The 12,310-nt window shown below is 41.5% G+C and overlaps 2 protein-coding genes across 6 annotated transcripts in view; one reads left to right on the top strand and one right to left on the bottom strand.

Moving 5' to 3' along the window:
* LOC147796500 (trypsin Blo t 3-like) overlaps nucleotides 1-954 on the bottom strand; it is a 3,179-nt gene extending 2,225 nt beyond the window's left edge. Inside the window, exon 1 of the mRNA XM_087147596.1 lies at nucleotides 819-954. Coding sequence (XP_087003722.1) covers nucleotides 819-954 — 136 coding nt within the window. The remainder of the gene's footprint in view (nucleotides 1-818) is intronic.
* Nucleotides 638-12,310, top strand: part of LOC147796501 (uncharacterized) — a 45,145-nt gene continuing 33,472 nt past the window's right edge. For 3 of the 5 annotated variants that reach the window (XM_087147321.1, XM_087147318.1, XM_087147319.1), the window contains exon 1: nucleotides 639-1,206. The gene's annotated coding sequence lies outside the window, so the exon portion shown is untranslated. Of the gene's footprint in view, nucleotides 1,207-12,310 lie in introns of all 5 variants that reach the window. The other 2 variants (XM_087147320.1, XM_087147322.1) reach the window with 2 other exon arrangements.

Consider the following 12,310-nt stretch of genomic DNA (forward strand, 5'->3'; position numbering starts at 1 on the left):
TTTGTCATTCATTGTTATTAAATCTAAATAACAATACATGTCCTCCTGAACGGGACGTCATACGCAGGCCCTCATAATAAGAATCACCAGTAGTGTATGAGTAGCCGTTTTTGTGTTCTTAAAGAGCATCCTCCAAGGAAACATGTTTTCTCTAATTTCATCTGTTTAACTTAAAAATTGAAGCATTCAAATCAAACGCAGTGTCATTTGTCTCCAGAGCTCAACTACAACAAGCTAAAAAGGTTTTTTTCTTCTGTTTATGCCAAGATGCGAATTCTGCATGTAGATGATTGAGTATGTTCGTAGTGAATACATCCTTGTGCATGCTAAACAATGGCTACATGCATTGTTTGCGGCACTCACGAGGGTTTATCCACTGCTAACAGAGGGCGAGGGTTCACCTCGTTTTCTCCGAATGACGCAATCTTAATTTAGAATTCGTATCTAGTTGGTATGAACAGGAAAAAGCCCTTTTTAGCTTGTTATAGTTGAGCTCTGAAGAAATATGACACTGCGTTCGATTTGGACACTTCCATATTTATTTGACAAGATAAAATCAGAGAAAACATGTTTTCCCTAGAGCTGCTCTTTAAAACAGAAAAAAACATGGACCAATCAATCAGAATAGCCCCCTCTAGCACGATGTACGACAATCTACAACGTCTCTTTCTGTCCTCCTCTGTCCCCCTTGGGATGCAATAGGAGCACATACTGTGATGCAGCGGAACCAGACTGAACTAGCCCAGCAACACGCCCGCGCATCCATCGCGCGCTCCACGCACGCGCCGCACAGCCAGCCGTACCGTACCGTACCGTACCGTACGCCTTCGCACTTCCGGTATTTTCGCCATCTTTTTGATCGATCGATCCCGCTTGAGGGAGGGAAAGCGATTGACTCACAAATTCCTTCCGTTTGGAGCGTTTCCGCAGAGTCATCCAGACCGCCAACGTCATCCTTGGATACCACTAGGATTTGGAGAATTTTTCCATGGGGTTCCTGTTGCCAGCGAGGATAAACTGAGGATAGTGGGGACAATTTGTCTGAGTTGACCCTCTGACGAAGACTTCACGGAGGTCAAAGTAAACAGCGTGACTGCCGGATATTTTACGCCGGTCAACAGGCCAGGCGCACCGGATCTTGAGTGGACACGCTACGCTATACGGACCAAGACAACCGCCTGACTTCTGAAAGAAAAGCATTTATAAGTAAGTGGGCTCTATACTATTCAAAAGTTGAAGGGCTAATCGGTATTTTGCGTCCAGTTTTTATTACTAGGCCTAAGTTAAGCCAGGCTAAGACAGGTAGGCCTAACTATCAGTAGGCCTAGTGACCGATTTTGATAGGCCTACTATCACATTCACAGTCGGTCACTGTGAATAGAGCCTAGGCCCATGTTGAATTTGAAAAAAAAGCCAGTTATGAATTTTAAACCGATCAAGTTTTGAAGACCAAAATTACGTATAACTATTTAAAGGAAGGATTACTATTAGGCCTTATCATTTTAGGCATGCTGGAAAAAAATTGTAACCCTGGTAACATGGATGGTGGATAAAAAATATAAAGACATAGAATTTTTACATACTAGGATACATTCATGGCTTCCCCAGATATAATTGATGAAAGTGAAAGTTATTCCGATAACTGACATGGCTGATAAATTGTGGATGATAAACATCGCAGAACCGGATCATGGGCAGTTAGTCGTCTATCTTAACACATATTTGAGAATATTTACACCATGAAGATTTTTTTCCCTGTAAATTCCTAGTTGATGTGTCATGGATAAATAGTCAGTGAGCACGTAATCCACATTTTTTTCAAAATTAAATGACACAGACCTCGAAAATGTCTAGTTGCTTTAAAGACCTTGGAAAGAGTTCCATATATAGACAACACCAATTGATAACAAGTCTTAAAAAGTGAAATGTAGCTTAGAAAATTCTGAACCATTTCCTTAGAAAACCTTTATTTCAGACAAGTCTCATAGGTTTGTGCACAGGGGCATCAAGTGTTGTCAGTGTATATGGAACTCTTTCCTAGACCTTAATGAGTATTATCAATTTGAGATTGACAAATCATCAGGGATGGCTGACTTAGGTTGTTGAGGGATGATGGTGAGGGTGATGATGAAAAGCATCTTTTCAGTGAGCCAGAACTTTCATGGATTGCCTGACTAGGTTTTTCTTTTTGCTTTTTAATTGTTGGGAATAAAAAGAAGTAAAACTTCCCTTGAGTCCTCCGAGTATTATTTGCAGCATACAATGTACATGTATGTCGGCACTGTAAGTTAATAACATTTGGTGATTACCATAAGATATTTTGCTCCATTGGACTAGAACTTGTACACATTTGATGTCTGCAGAAGTACATGTATATACCGGTGTGATGTACATGTACATTGTCTGGAAGATGTGTGTTGCATAGAGAAGGAACGGTTGAAGTAAGTCAAGATCTTGGGAGGGGAAGCGTCTGGCCCCCCCCTGCAAGAAGGCAGTGGTCAACCCTACAGTGTAAATGGTTCTTCATTCCAAAATTCCATGACTCGGCCCGATGGGCCTTCCCAACCCCACCCCCAGACGCCCATCCCTAGGAGGTTATTAAGTCTTTTGTAGGGACTATTGAATTAAATTCTAATTGGATTGTACAGGTAGGAGGGACTCTTAATCCTCCCTTGAGGAAGGAGCCAGGTAAACAGGAGGACCTAATGATGCTGCGCTGTGGCAGACATTATTTGGAACATCTTAGTGCCTGTGTTTAGCAGGTGTTGATTTTTTTGTTGTGTAAATTACTAAATGTGACCCCTGTAACTGTTTACAGCTATGGTAATAACAGATTTGGCTACATGTAGTTCATGAAGGCCAACAAAATCAAATTATCCAGTATATCTTAAATGTGTACTTGTTCTGCCTTGTTCTCGAGTGGGCGTGTTTGACATTTCATTGGTGTGTATTATTTCAAGCTGGTGCTCCAGTCTCCTTTTGACTAAAGAGGTTTATAAATAGATTCCAAAAATATCCAGCATGTGCTTTATTTTGCAGGTCTGGCAAATGTCATTGTGCACTGTAACATAAACAGTCTAGTACATGTAGGGGTACATGTACAGCACATTGGGAGGTGGTGCCATCCTGTTCAGAAAAAAAGTCATGTACATGTGTACTGGTAGTCAACTTTCTGTTTTAGCTGCTGTGCTACTTACAAGTCCAATTCCTTTTAGCAGTGACTTCTCTTAGGATTTTACAGAGGAATAAATCTTACCGTGCCTTGCCTGCCCGTATAGAGGGATCCCAATACGACGCTTTTAGCGTCGATCTGCGCACTTCCGCGTTTGAAAACGAGGCTGTATGTGCCAGCTTCAATTCTTAATACGATCAGATGATTGAAAGTAAGAAGTCAAGACACAAAATACATAAAGGTATGTTAAATTCAGACTTTTCAGGCTGAAAAGTTTTGTGGAAGAGTCTTTCAGGATGACTTGACGCGTAAAATCAAAAAGAAAAAATAACGACAATTGACCGCAAACTAACATACCTGCGATGGTCCTTTATCTTGTGCAGTGGGCGTGGTTTAAACTGAAGTGGTGTCACACTTACGAACCGGATACTGCATGTACTGTGTCGACTCCGCGGGCGCACGCGACGAAGTTAAACACAGAGAGCCTCGGTTTCGATGCAGATATGCGCAGACGGCGCTAATGTGAAATCCCTCTATTGCCTTTCAGGTGCATGTAAAGAATGGTTAGGGCTAATCCTAACCATCCTCGGTCCTTCAAAATCCTCCGGGCGGTTTTGGAGAATTTCGGAGGACTGAGGGTGTGTCCTAGCCAAAAGGACCTAGGCGGTTGGGGTCAATGTCATGATAGAAGTGTTTCTGAAGGAAAACATTGTATTTGTACAGTGGAGATACTTGTCGATTCTGAATACATTAGTAGTAGGTACTGAATGTGATTCATGGTGCATGTATTTCGACAGCCTTGCTCGGCATTCTTGAGTGTGTGGCATTTGCAGTCAACTTGCGATTACTCAGCGTTTCAATCTATCTATCTGCAGAGCATGACCGATGTAAATACATTTTCTCTGTGAAATATGGTTTTATAATCAGACCGGAGATACCGTACATTGTATGATTGATAACTTGGGCTGTGCTGCCTTCTTTGTCTATCAACTGCCATAGCTCAGCATTATGTTAGACATCTCTGGTTGGAACCTCTCGTTGTTAATTCGTTTTGAATGTCTTAGGCCATGTGCAAGTTACCCGGTACACAACGGGGAAGGGAAATCATAAAGGGAAATATATACTTCAAATTGAAACTTAAATTTCAGCGTTTCAGTTCCTCCTGAAGTGTGTTGGAGATCTTCATTATCTCACAACAAAACCTTCTTTATGCTTTTGAAAAAAATGTTCTTTCTTCACAAGGGTTGTATCTTGCATTTTCTTGTGTGTACAAAACAGTGTTCCTCTGGAAAAAATTTTTTCTCTTCAATTTAAAATGTAACATCTGAATTTTTGTAAACAGATAAACCACAATCCCGTTGTATGGAAATACCCTGGTACATTCAGTTGTTGTATACTGACTTTATATTCCACTCATTTCATCTTTTTTTCCAGTTTGTGTCCATAGAGAAACCTTTACAAAATGTACATGTATATCAAAATCTTCAATATATTTACAGCGACCAGTGACTGCATGTCTGGTACAGCGAGGACCTCAAGCATTATCCTAATAGACTGGTTCTACCTGTACGTGTGGGTGGGGCGATGATTTCATTCAGATCCCATCATTAGGATGCTTCAACCAGTTCAAGTTTCCATGCAGTGGATGCTTTATCTTCTGAGAAAACACACCCAGGACGTCTGCACTATGAATTTCTGTGGGCACGTGAAAGGTTTAAGGTTCTGTTTATGGCAAGTTACGGTACATGTACGTGCACATGCAGGATTGCAGGTACATGTAAGTGTCACGCAGTTGCATGAATGAACATAGCTAAGAATTCAGCGCTGTTTGTACATGCACAGTGCAGTATTCAACTTTGCACTACTGGATATAATATACTGGTACAGTCATATACAGAATGCAATAAGGATAATTTGCTGATTTTATCGTGTTTGCAAATGTACACATAAGGTCACTGGTTATCTCTGGTAACCTTTGTGACATCTTTAAATTTGGTTCTTTCACTTTTCTTTTGGAAACTTCCTTTTGTCACGACAGATATACGGACATGAGTTATGTACTGGTACATGTATCCATATGGTATGTTTGTGAGTGCCGTGTTTTTGAAATTATTTTTTTTTTAAACATGGCACTGTAGAAATCTTATTTTTTTTAAGACGTGCATTGTTTGTGCTGGATTCCGCACCAGTTTATGCCTTCCAATTGTATACATGCCATTATGTGGGATAGTCTTTAGATACACCTGTACATGTAATCATGAAAACTTGATAGCACTCTGTCTTGTCGGCATTGTTTACATTTAAGTAGGTTATCCTACATGCATTTGGAAATGTGCCCCTATTTCCCCATAGACCCTTTTCTCTGCATCCACACATTGAGAGGGGGTCTGGTTTCTCACCACCCAAAAGGCCTGTGAGTGTGTGTTTGCATACATGGCCTAGGTACATGTACATGTCTAAGCGAATTCAATCAGTCTACGGTATGGAGGAGCTATTGACTTGCAAGGCTCCCTGTGATTACTTAATGACGTGCCAATTTATGAATGTTGAATCGGTCAACTTCTTTTTTTTTTATCAAAGGCCATCTCTTTCCATGCTTCTCTAGTAAGCCTGGGAGAGTTGATAAGAACAACAACTGCAGGGGCTCCCAAAATGACATAATCTGCATACCAGATAAAGAAAAAAAAATGTTGCTGCTGCTCCTTTGTCTGTGGGCGATGGAGCTTGCTGGCAGGGCTGTGGCTGATGCCCATGACAACAGGAAGATATCAATTTCTTTTGTTTGAAGGACTAATGACTGAAAAGGCGACAGTTATAAAGTGCACTAGGGGTCAGGCTTTTGCTGAGCTCTGACAAGCAAAAGGCAAGTTTCAAAGGAATTAATGTCTTTCAAAATCTGAATGAAACAAAGGAAAATACATGCAGTTATATTTTCCTCCATGTAGAACGGAGCCCTTTTGAAAGTCTCCTAAAAGTAGACAGTATGTACATGTATGCTTTACTTTAGTTTAGATGCAATAGAACTTGGTGCAGCGATTTCATTTTTGAAAAAGAGTTGCAGGTACACGTACACTAGTATTTGACCACGGTGATTTGACTGAATAGCACTTGAAATTTGCTGTTGAGTAGACCATTTGGATTTTTATAATAGAGTAAAAGTTTGATGTGTTCTCTTGAAATATATATCGGGACATCTCCAATTAACAACCCAATTTCTTCGTAGCTGAGAACTTTGTATGTTCATTTGTGCAGTTTCATGTAATGTACATGTACGAACTCAACCATAGAGCAATGTTGATTTCAGAGGTCAAAGGTCACTTCGTAATATCAAGCACCACACTGAGGGTGGAATTGAATCAATTAAAATGATACTTCTTGGCCCGGCCTCTTGGGGCATCTGCTCCAGCAGCTTGGTTGCTTCTTCAAGGCGGCATGCTGGCACACATGCTCTCTGAGATGTTACACGGGATAGTCCTCAAGAATTCAATTTCAGAGACATGTTAACCCTTGGGTACCAGTTAAAATTACACAGAGCCTCAGAGGTGCTCTGTGAAAGTGTGAATATACTCATCATATGACACTTGCGCCACTTAACTTTCGCTGTCGTCAAAACATACATGTACTGTATCTGGACTACACTTCACATGTAACTGATTGTTTAATTCTCTCTTGATTACATAGGTACATGTACGGTACCGGTACCAATACAAATATTTATGTGTTTATTTTTCCCTGTTTTCCAAACTGATTGAAACCAAAACTTACGCTTTCGTTTTTTCCCGTTTTTCGCCCTAATTATGCATGCATCACAAAAGCAAGTGAAAGGTTATCTCCCCGCTCATTCATCTTTGCCATTTGTTTGGTTTGTCTTCCTTCTTGCAAATCAAACTACAAAAGTGCACCCCAAGAGGAGTTGCGTGCGCACTGCCATCCAGAAACAAATCCCAGTCTGTACCATCAACTCAATTCCAAATGATCGAGGTCGAACTGTGTGTTGACACAGTACAAGGAAATTGCTGTTGCTTTTATCTGAGGAATTGTTGCAGGAGAGGAAATTGTTCATATTTGCGACCAGATTGGAGATATCCTGTATTCCTTTCCTTTGTAGAATGCTGGGGCAGTGTTAACCGTAATACATTCCCACATCCTTGTCGGAAAATGAAGGATACGTGCAGACCTACTTGCACAAGTAAGAGTGTTTTGCCACTTTGATCACAGTCAATTTGAGTTAACATGTAGGGCCTAACAGAAGTAGTACCCCCCCCCATAAAAATTGGTTCGGGGGGGGGGGGAGAAGGAGCTTCACCCTAAAATCCCATCCCCTCAAACAATAAATCCTCCAAAGTTGGTCTTGAAAACTGTTTTCTCTGACAGAAAGCAGGATGACTGAGATCTTGAAACAATCGTCAGCAATGTCAATCTTTACATTACTTTAAAAAAGTTGGTTTCATTTTGCCATTCTTACAGACTTGTTTTTGTCCTCTGAAGTAAAAAAAAAAAAAAATCTGAATACTTGTGGGTGGTCCTGGAGGTCAAACTTCTGATTCTCAATTACATGATGCCCCTTGTCTCTGCCTTAGAGCTCCTTATAAATACACTGTACTTAGACAGATGTTTAGATTTTTTGTCAATGGAATTGGACCTGCCCCAAACCACTGGAAAGCCACAGTTTTAGTAACACCTTGACATTCAAGTAATTCAGGCCTTGTACCCAAGTTCTCCTTGACAGGTCCCTATGCCTGAACCTCAGCATCTGCAGGTGCACTTGTAGATGTGCAAACATCCAGAGGAAAATGATTAGGGCCTCAGTTAATGTACCTACTTAGCCTTCTCTGGTATGATTTATTTCTCAGCGTTGGCTGTGAATGCCTTCCTGTCGCACTGTTGAGCATCCCGGTGAAAGGTCTGTCTAAATCATCCGGGCCCGGACAAACAGCCAATGACTGTTGTGTGCACGTTGTAGAAGCCCTGCCGCAAAGATGGGCGGTTTCAGAGACCAGCAAACTAAAAAAAATCACTTCTAACTTCTGCATTTTTTGTCATGTAAACAAGCACTTCAACCTCTCAAAAGCATAGATATGCTTCCTAAAGGGTCCCCCCCACTCAATTTTTCATGGCAGTATACCGGTACATATTTCATAGGATTTGGAAACTTGAGTGAAAACTTAAGCAGATTAGATGCCCTTAAAGGTGGCAGTGTGATAGCAATATTTTGAATATTTACTAGAACCCAAGTTATCAAACTCAGGGTTAGTGTTAAAAAAATTCATAGCTTCATTGGACAAACATGGAGGAATTACATGTAGAATTAAAACAGCTTGTATGGTGTGGTCTTCATCTGTTATTGCAAAGTAACCTGACACAATAAGTGTATAAATGCCGTTGAACCTGAAGGGTGCGATAAGGTGTGATTCAATTCAGTGTAAACAGAAAGTGATGATAGGATGCGTATGGAATGCGTGTTGGCTCTCCTCCCACCTACGTGACCTCCAGCTCTCTAATGCTGAACTTTGACCTACCCCAGTTTGTAGGGGCGGCAAAACGGTATGTTGTTTTGGGAGAGGAGTGTGCTGCACTGGTCCTCACTTTTGGTAATGCTTGCCCTGTATTTGGACTGAGTGATTGCTGTGTTTGTAAATGCAAGAGATTATTGTTGTGGGTGAGTCTGGGAAACGGTGGTTTTTGTTTATTTCAACATGCCAGATATGTGTACATGTACCCTGTTGACCTTGAAATACTTGATCATTTCAACCAGAGAGCTACCAGATAGTTATTAAGTTAACTTATTAGCAATCCGGCAGGGGGGCTTTTTGTTTTTGTTTTTGGTCATTTTATTGTACTGACCTGCAAAATAAGAAATGAAATGAAACCAAATTATTCCTGGTGCACGATTGTACGCACTGGCCTACCAGTACATAGAGAGAACTGAAAGTAGTTGTTGAAAGTTAAAAAAAAATTTCTGGAGAAACAGGTGTACTTATCTTTACAAACATGTTATATGTACCAGCAGCATGACTACACTCATGCTGTGCAGATGTGCATGTAGGTGGATCTATGGCACAGTGAATTTATCCCAGATGTGGCTCGCTTGAGATGGAGACCCCACCCATGTGTACCTGTACATGTATGTACATTTACTCCCTCAGTTTGAACAAGCCTGATCCATGTACGTAGCCAGCAGCGATCCCATTTAGCATGCACTTTGTCAATGTCAGACTGTGGTGAATTATCTTGCTGCCTGAGTACAGTAGCATCTGTGTCCAATAGGCCACCGGTGGGACTCCAGGAGGGTGGTTGGGGCAAAAGGGAGCTGTGCTGTGACCAAAAAACATCCATGGTACCTGTACCCTTGTGGCTGTTACCAGGACATCAGCAGTCCCTTTAAAACTCCCAGGCATAAAAGATCAACACTTGACAGGTCTGTGAAATACTGACATCAATTCCTTCTTGCCAGCCAAGCGTAAGTAATCTCCCCACTGTTAGAAACAGCAGACTTGTCCCGCTTCCTAAATCACAAAGATAAAGAGATTGAGTTTTCACTTTTTTTCCGTTCTTTGATGTTGGAGCACTCCAGCAGAGGATGCAATGTTCCCCTTGAGATCATCCACAAACAAGGAGTGAATTAGACTGTTTGGATAGAAAATCTTTAGTGGGGAACCCCCCAGGCTTGTGGGTAATTTTTCTTGTTGAAGCGACTGAGGTTCAAGGTGAGGGAATTGGATCTTGGCAGACGCTAGGCAATGCTTTGCAGTGTCCCCAAGCTAAACAGATGCTGCTTGGATTTTGGGGCATTAAATTTGGGCCGCAATTTACCCATCAGAAGGCAAGTGCGTGGGAAAATGACATGTCTTCTAGGTGCTTTTGAGACCCTTGGGAGGCCATTGTCATATTCAGGGTGGTCATGTGCCATCTTGAGGGCCAGGCTGGAAGCTGTTGTTGAAATGTGGTGAGCTGGACACAGTGTGCCGGGATTACGTGTAGATGGAGAAGGGAAATGTTGCCGGTGGGTTTGCCTGGGATGAAATCTGAATTGACATCTACTGATACATGTATAGGGTGTGTCTTTACATAACTGATGTTCTTAAAAGAAAAAAAGAGGGACTGTGCGTATCATACATGGGTGTAGGCCTACCGCATTTGGGATGGTGCCACTTGTCACTTCATACATACATGTATATGGATGCACAGCACAGGTACGGTACATGTACCACACCAGTACACGACAGAATACAGACTTACCAGTAAGCTACATGTACATTCAACCAGGGTTCAATTAATAGATTGGCCGTGTGTGTACGTGCTTGTGTTCTACAAGCACGTAAAATGTACAGTAGGTAGACTACCGCTTAAATAGACTTGTAAAAGGTTTACAGTGTACATGAAAATGTTAGCTTATTCAAATTGCATTGTATCCATTTGTGTTCCTTCCTTACGGTATGTCGGGAGAGACCAAAAAAATGAGAGCACACTTGTGCCGGTACCATGAAAACATGCACGTTTGTTCTGTGAGACGATTGTTATATGGTCATACATTCCACGGCTTGGTATATGTACACGGAATTCCTATTTTTCCTAACAAATGCTGGCAAAGTTCACGGTGAGTGACCTTTGTGTGTTGACCTATGCTTAATACTGTGCTGTCATAACATAGATGTCAATTTGTACTGTGCAGAACACACATGCACATGTACAAACTGGTTTACAGTATGTACCATGCTTATGTACAGACTGTGTACGTGATATTCATGCAGTCAGTGTGATGTTTGGGGAGTTACATGTTTACTCAGTCTTGGTAATGGATTTACCCTGGGCTGGTTGTTGAGGTCTACTGCCAGATGCATTTCTCCTGTCAGTTCTGGATTATAAGATCTCACTGTGGACTTGTACCGGTAGAATGTTTCTGGGGTTTGCTTTTAGGGAGGGAATTTTACCCGAGGTCTTGGATGTGGTTTGAACATGTTGGAAGGGTTCCCTTATGGGGGGAGGGGAATTGGCCACTGGGTTATCAGTAGCTTGATTTAGATTTGAAGAGTTTAGTCTTAATCAGTGTTCAAACTGCAAATTGTGATAAGCCAATGCCTGCCTACATTTACTAGCACTTGTTTACATTTTGTGTGGTACTGATAATGACCATGTGTGGGATATTTGCAGGGAGTTGGTGTGGTTTAGCTGGACTTCAGTAAAATAATCTTTGTTTTCCATTTGACAGTGACAAAAATCATACACAGGGCATGTGGCTCGATCCTTCCTGGTATTTTCAACTGGCCAGCATGAAGTGACATTGGTTACAAGTATGTACTGTACATGTACAGTATCGGTACATGTACATGTACATGTGCACCTGTACCCATGTGTACATACCGGTACCCGCACATGTAGTGTACATGAAGGGCTGGATACCGGTAGATTGTCAGGTAGTTAAACCGTCTAATCGGAATATAGTCTATATGAACCAGAGTTCTCGACATGTAGGCCCTCGTACAGAGGCCTACATGTGCTGTATCAATTGTTATCACAGCTAAACAAAATCCACACAATTAGGGCAGCTTGTAACACAGAAGCTGTGTCATTAGTTGAAGGAAAAAAATGCTTACTGCCAACCTGACCTTCAAGCTGTTTATAGTTATTCTTTGAAAGTATTATTTGGCACTGGATATTGGAATCTTTAAGAGTTGGCACAAATCAATGAAAGAGTGTTTTCTTTTGCTGGCCGGCACACAATGGGGAGCTCTTGAGAGTGCTTAGTTAGTTGCAACGTCTGGCTTTATTAAATAGGTAACAGACAATTTACAAGGGGGGCCTTGTAGAGCTTGCCCTGCCGTACCCCCTGATATGCACCCTGGAGGGGGGAGACAAAATTACCATTAGTCTAAACATTCCCCAGGGGAAGGTGTTGGGTCCAGACACCTCTTTTGACATCTGAGTTCCTGGACAAATGACCTCCTTTGAAAAAAATTGTGAAAATGGGACAGAGGGTTTGAAATTGTAGAGTTGGCTGGTGAATTGGAAATGATTGCCCTGTGTTTTTTTTTTATTGCCGTAGCCTTTCAGCTTTGTAGGCCAACTCAACAGACTATGATGAGCAAAGGTAAAACCAACTGAAAATTGTTTAGGGAAAAGAAGCATACCAGTACATGT

The sequence above is a fragment of the Acanthaster planci genome, linkage group LG16 (genome assembly GCF_054643075.1).
Source record: "Acanthaster planci isolate LZ-2023a linkage group LG16, COTS_SCS, whole genome shotgun sequence".
NCBI lineage: Eukaryota > Metazoa > Echinodermata > Asteroidea > Valvatida > Acanthasteridae > Acanthaster > Acanthaster planci.